Source organism: Hipposideros armiger, unplaced genomic scaffold (assembly GCF_001890085.2).
Source record: "Hipposideros armiger isolate ML-2016 unplaced genomic scaffold, ASM189008v1 scaffold_478, whole genome shotgun sequence".
NCBI classification, from domain to species: domain Eukaryota; kingdom Metazoa; phylum Chordata; class Mammalia; order Chiroptera; family Hipposideridae; genus Hipposideros; species Hipposideros armiger.
The window spans coordinates 1140351-1146217 of NW_017731828.1; the positions used below are offsets into that span (position 1 = coordinate 1140351).

The 5867-nt window shown below is 42.4% G+C and overlaps 1 protein-coding gene across 1 annotated transcript in view; it reads left to right on the forward strand.

Moving 5' to 3' along the window:
- The window catches only part of LOC109395592 (probable inactive serine protease 58), a gene marked incomplete at its 5' end in the record, with an annotated part of 71823 nt that extends 65972 nt beyond the window's left edge, over positions 1-5851 (forward strand). The window contains 2 exons of the mRNA XM_019666755.1: positions 5165-5301; positions 5696-5851. Of these exons, the coding sequence (XP_019522300.1) occupies positions 5165-5301; positions 5696-5845 (287 nt within the window). The remainder of the gene's footprint in view (positions 1-5164; positions 5302-5695) is intronic.
- Between the last annotated feature and the right edge of the window lie 16 nt (positions 5852-5867).

The window sequence follows — 5867 nt, forward strand, 5'->3', positions numbered from 1 at the left end:
ACTTTGCTATGGTGTTGTGCTTGATGGGGGAAAAACCAAAATTTGTTTCTTAGGCGTTTAGGTTACCTATAGATAGCTATCATATCTATAGCTATCTATAATAGCTATAGATATTTTAGATGATCGTTTCCCCTAGGCTACATACATCCTGTCTTCCAGAATTGAGGCCCAAAGCTCTGCCACTTAAATATTTTTAAGTTTATCAGACAGAAGAAAAGTTTCATTTATAATGGAGATAGTAGATGTTAGGGGGTTGATATGAAGCTGTAGAATCAAATAGATCTAGTCTCAAAATCCAGCCTCACTATTAATTAGCTGTGTGTCTGAGGGGAATTTAAACCCTCTGAACCTGTTTTGTCATTTTAAAAAAAGAGGATGATAAGAACTAGTGACTAAAAGACCAGACTGTGGAGTCAGGCAGCTAGCTTTTGCATCCTGACTTTATTGCTTACAACTTATGAGGACCCGAGTTATGTTCCCTAACTTCTATTTCATTTTCCTTGTCTATTAAAGGAGAGCTCCTACCACCACACGGAATAGTTGTGGATTATAAATTATGTAATATGTACCTAGTTCTTAGAAGAGGGCATAGTGCATAGTAAGATCTCAATAGGTGTTAGCTACTACCTTAGTGATAGGTCTGTGGTGGTGGTTGAATGACATAATCTCAAGTTGTGAAGCATCCGACACATGATAGGTACCCAATACCTTGAAAGCACTACTCTGTCCTTAGATTCCCCAAGAAGCACATCACTCATTTTGAAGATCACAACACATGTACACATGCGTTGGATTTTCAGTCGGCAAAACTTTTCTAGAAATGAGGATCTGGGGAGTTCCTTATTTAATCACACATACGAGTACACTTATTCCTCTTTTAACAGAAACTTAACACATGTGCTATGTGAGATACTACACCAGGCTCTGTGAAGACTATAAAAGTGAACCCTGCCCCTGAATTATGCACTGAAAGCCATGCAATTGGGATAAGACACAGCCACGAATTACTGTGGTGCTGTGCTGAACCTGCTAAGTCCTTGAGGAAAGGGACAGAGCGCTTGGGACATCTCAGAGACGCGGACGTCACATCTGGATGGAAGAACAGCTTAGTTGAAAGAGTAATCCTTTCAGCTCATCCATAAAGCATGGGCCCGATGTTGGTAGACAAGGATGTGAAGACAGGGCATTTCAAGAGGCAGAGCCAGCATGAACAGAAGTGTGAGTTCAGGGAGATAGGGACAGCATTTGGTAAGTAAGCATTTGGCAAGCTAAGTAACCCAGATGGCGATAGTACAGGGAGAGTGAACACAGGAGATTAGCTGAATACACCTGGAGGGATGGCTTATAGTCGAGTATGATAGATTGTTATTAGGGTAGCCGCCTATATTCCCTGTCTCACTGGTTCCTAGGAGGAGAGATTGTCCCTAAATATTCCTGGCCTCTTGCCTTACTCCCTCCCCTATCCTTCCTAATGGAAGGTGAAAGGATCTTTCTGCCTGATGAGTCAGGACAGAAGACAAACTCAGCTCTCTTTTTTCCCCTCCTGTGGCTTCTCTGACAGCCAGCAACTGAATGACAAGAAGCCCAGCAGCTCCACGCAGTGAGCTTCGTAGGGACAGAGCTGGAAAGGCGGTGGGGTCGGGGAGAGCCTGCAGTTTTTTATCCCTGCCTGAGGGGCATTGATCCCTCCTATCTAAGCNTTCAAGTTTTGCTTCGGTTTGCTGATGCTACCCAAAGGTCAGTTTAATTTTTGGAATAAGGATTTCTGTATTTTGAACTACAGCTATAGTGCATATTACAGATATCATGGATTTCATAAATGATAGGATGGGTGTTTTTCCAACACGTTTTCTTCTGTTTACTGGTTGTTTTTTTTTATTTGCTTAGAATCAGCATGTGAATTTTTAAACGGGAACAGACTGGTGGAGTTCATGAGGCTTTTGCCTGGGAGTTTTCACACGTCCCCTGGCTGCCCTTTCTCTAATGAACGCACACTTTTACCCACAAGCACACCCCAAAGACACATGTTGGTCACTCCAAAAATGTGTTCTCCACTTTTTTTTTTCATAAATCCATGATAGATTAAGCTGATTTTAAAACTAAAGCCTGTCCATTTTCATACAAAATATTGAGCATTCAAGAAATTGCAGAGCATCTGAAATGTGAAAGACACTTTGATTTGTCCGATGCTGTGAAATATTGGGATTCTTTTGTTCAAGTTGCTATCTGATTGATATAAATCACCCACTTTTACAAAGCTTTGCAAAGCAAACTCTAGTCTTTTATGAATATTATGGGGATCAGAGACATTGTGGGAAAATCTGAGTGTGCAGAGGAGGGGTTCAGGGATTAGCAGTGGTTAGTAATTTTAACAGTTTCCACCAGTTTCACCCTTTGGTTACCTACTTAATTCCTACTACAAGTTGTTAGAGATACTCTCCATCCTAACTTATCACATGCCAGATGGGGTATTGTCCTCAGCCACCTGAGTTAGTTGCAACCTGAACTTTTCACTGGGAAGATCTTCTTAACAACCCATATACCTCTATGTCTGTCCTCATACTTGTATAGATCTGTCTCCATTATACTGCAGTTGTTCTAGATGGCATCAGGTGTAATTGCTGGGTTACCAGTTCTTCATTGATTGGGCATTTTTACTTCATATCTTCTTAACTTGAGTTTTCCTATATGAATTCCCTTGTCTCCATTTCATCTGAATCCCCAGTATAAAAAGCAAAGGATAAATCAATCAATCAATCTATATCTATCTATCTATCTATCTATCTATCTATCTATCTATGTATCTATCTAAGACTGAGCTATTTATCAGACTACTAATTTTTGGAGAGTGTGAATACTTTTCTAATTATCCCGTCCATTTCTCCTAAACTCTGATCCTGTAGATGATTATTTCCAAAGCCTTTTGCTTCCTATCCCCCATTTTAACTCGGCGTACCTAGAACTTCAGGTAGCCTGTGCTCTGCTTTCTCTCACCATCGCATCCACCTGTCTCCTGACAGGCTCCCCAAGCTCTGCCGTATTCCCATTTTGGCTCCTTCTTGTGGGCTAATGGGTTGGGGCTAATGTTCATGCCCTTCCTTCTCTTTAGCTTGAGTCCATTGCACTGAAATGGGTCCCTGATGTAAACCAAGAGATTTCGATATGGAAAGTGGAGAACACAACAATCATGGGAACAGGAGGGCGTGCTCTGTTTGGTTAGGTGGATGGTTCTTCTCCCCACTCTGGTTCTCATCTTGTCTCCAACCTTCTGATTCAATCATGTCCTCACCTTCAGCTCAGGAAGAGAGTGATCACCTTTCTTGGATCTGTAACTTAATTTATAGATTATCTCAAAGATCCCTTCTAAATGCATATGTGTATGTTACATATTTGGTTTCTGTTTAACTCTAATTTATTCTGTTTTTATTTATTCATCTCAGACCCATTCCAGCTTCCTGTAGAGATCATTCAGAAATCTGATGATGTATCTTCATGTCTATTGGTTCCCTGGGTAACTTATTCTAATCTCACCATGTTTATTACGCATGCTTGCCTATTATTTACATACTTCTGACATCACACCTTTTCTTCCTCAGCTGATGTCCTTCTTTGGAAGTACGAAGGGGATTGATATTCAGTAGACTGTGGTTCAATTCTTAGCCTATAATTGACGAATGATGTAAATTTGGAAAACCATTGAGTTTTGGGTTTTAAATTTGTTTTATCGGTAAAACAAAAGAGTTAGACCTGATGATTGCAGTCGTGGACACTATATTTGCCTTCCCAGCACCCACTCTACCCCTCCTCTGTTATGTCACAGTCATCCCCTAGGGGTGTGGCCTGCCTGACCTAAGCTTATTGGTGAAATCCTTGTGTCTGGCTCAGGCACACAGCCATCGCTCTGTGTATGTCCCATGTTGAGACAACACTGTAATGAGCTTTGTCAAGACATTGTTCTGGGCAGTGTGGCATGTGCCTGAGATGTCAGCATTGCTGCTGTCATTACCCCACCATCAGGGAAGCTGTCTAAGGATGAAGTGCACCCACAGGGGAGGTCAAAACAAGAGAATCGCCCACAAACGTCGCTGAAATCCTGATAAAACTCTGCCAGAATTTAGGTCTTCTCTCTGGATATTTTTAGTTATCACCTACTAAATTCCTTTCAGTGTGTGAGACAATTCGAGTTGGGCTCTCTGTTGCTACGATTAAAAACCTCTCAAATGGTGGTTTCCAAAACCCCTTCTATCTCTGCCACCTAGACCACTGTGTGCTCGTTGCTTTGTATGTTCATTCTTCCTGCTTTTCATGGAATCTCTGTGGGGTTATTTGTATCTTAAACCTCCTGCATCTCCGCAGATCTCCTCAGCTGCCTCTTTCTTTCTGAAGGCATTGCCTTCCTCCTGGATTCTACCGCACGGCTGCCGTCTTTCACGGGCTCCCCACACTGGCGGGAGGCTGACCTGAAGCTCAGCATGACTAGCTCTCCTGCTCCTAAGCCGAGCCTATCTGAGCCAGGCTGCCACACTCCAAAACTTGTATAAAAAGGCACACTTTTAGGCCTTGGTTGGGGTTTCCTGAGTGACTGTCAAGGGGAAGATGGTACCATCAAGAGTTCTGAGTAGTTATATTCTTGAATAATGAGAAATCAAACAGGGAGCCATACAGACAAACTCCNTTGAAAATTTGGGAACATCACAGTTTCCCTTTACCTCATAGGAATCATATTGTGTTCATTACAACAACATCAATAATACCCACCATTTGTTGAGTACTAATGATGCACCAGGTACTAAGCATCCTCTACATATTATTCAGCTCTCCTCATCTACCATGTAGATATTTTCTTGGGATTTTTATATTTTAAATGAGGAAACCAAGACTCAGGGACATTAACTAATGGTCCAATGTCTTGAACTTGGTGATGGCATAGCTTGGATTCAGAGCTTGGTTGATGTGTGGAGTATCTTCTTACCAGCCACACCTTGATGCTGATAATCTGTCAGAGATGATCCACTGAGCATGAGGACGTGGTTCATCCATGGTGAAGTCCGTCCGTTCTTCCTCGGCAGCCCATTTTAACTGCGAAGGAGGCCTGAATAAGGAGGCAAGATGCCTTATGCAAATACACACAGGAATGAAAGCCTGCTTCATGTCTTGTGCTTAGGAAACCCAGACAGTAACCTGTACAGCCTGAAGATCCGATTGAACTCTCCTTTAAACTGCAAAAAATTACTGGGTGAAAAATTCCTTGAAGACATGTTCTGTACGGAACACTTGCTAAGAAGCCAAGAGCAATGCCAGGTAACCTTTCTTACCTCATGTGCCTGTATGCTTTTTGTTTCCCTTTGTCTTCGTGTCTCTGTCGCCTGTCATTCTTCATTGAGTGTCTGGAATGTGAAGTCAGGCTAAGAGCTCAGAGAGTAAGGGGCTGAAGAATGATGACTCTGTTCCACCTTGTGTTAGAGATAAGAGAAGTAGATTTGGGGACAGCATAAAGCTATCTTCCAGCTACTGCTCTGAAATTTCTGTTTAGGTGTTGCTGGGAGGTAGGGGTAGTTATTGCAGTGGGAAGCAACTTTCATACCATTTTCTTATACCCTGGGCTCTTTGCTTGGCAGACCAATTTGTGTTTGTTTCAGTGTGGAGGAATTCTCAGGTGGGCGGGAAGTTCTGATCCCCTCTGCTCTGTCCACAGGTGGTCACAGCGGCACCAGCCATATGTGGTAGTGAATTACGAGGAGTTATGTCTTGGGCAACTGGATGTATTCTGACAGGAAACACTGTTGTCTTCACTGACCTCTACAGCTACACTCCATGGATCCAGAACATTATTTCTACCGCATAAGCTGCTGTACAGCTCTGCTGAC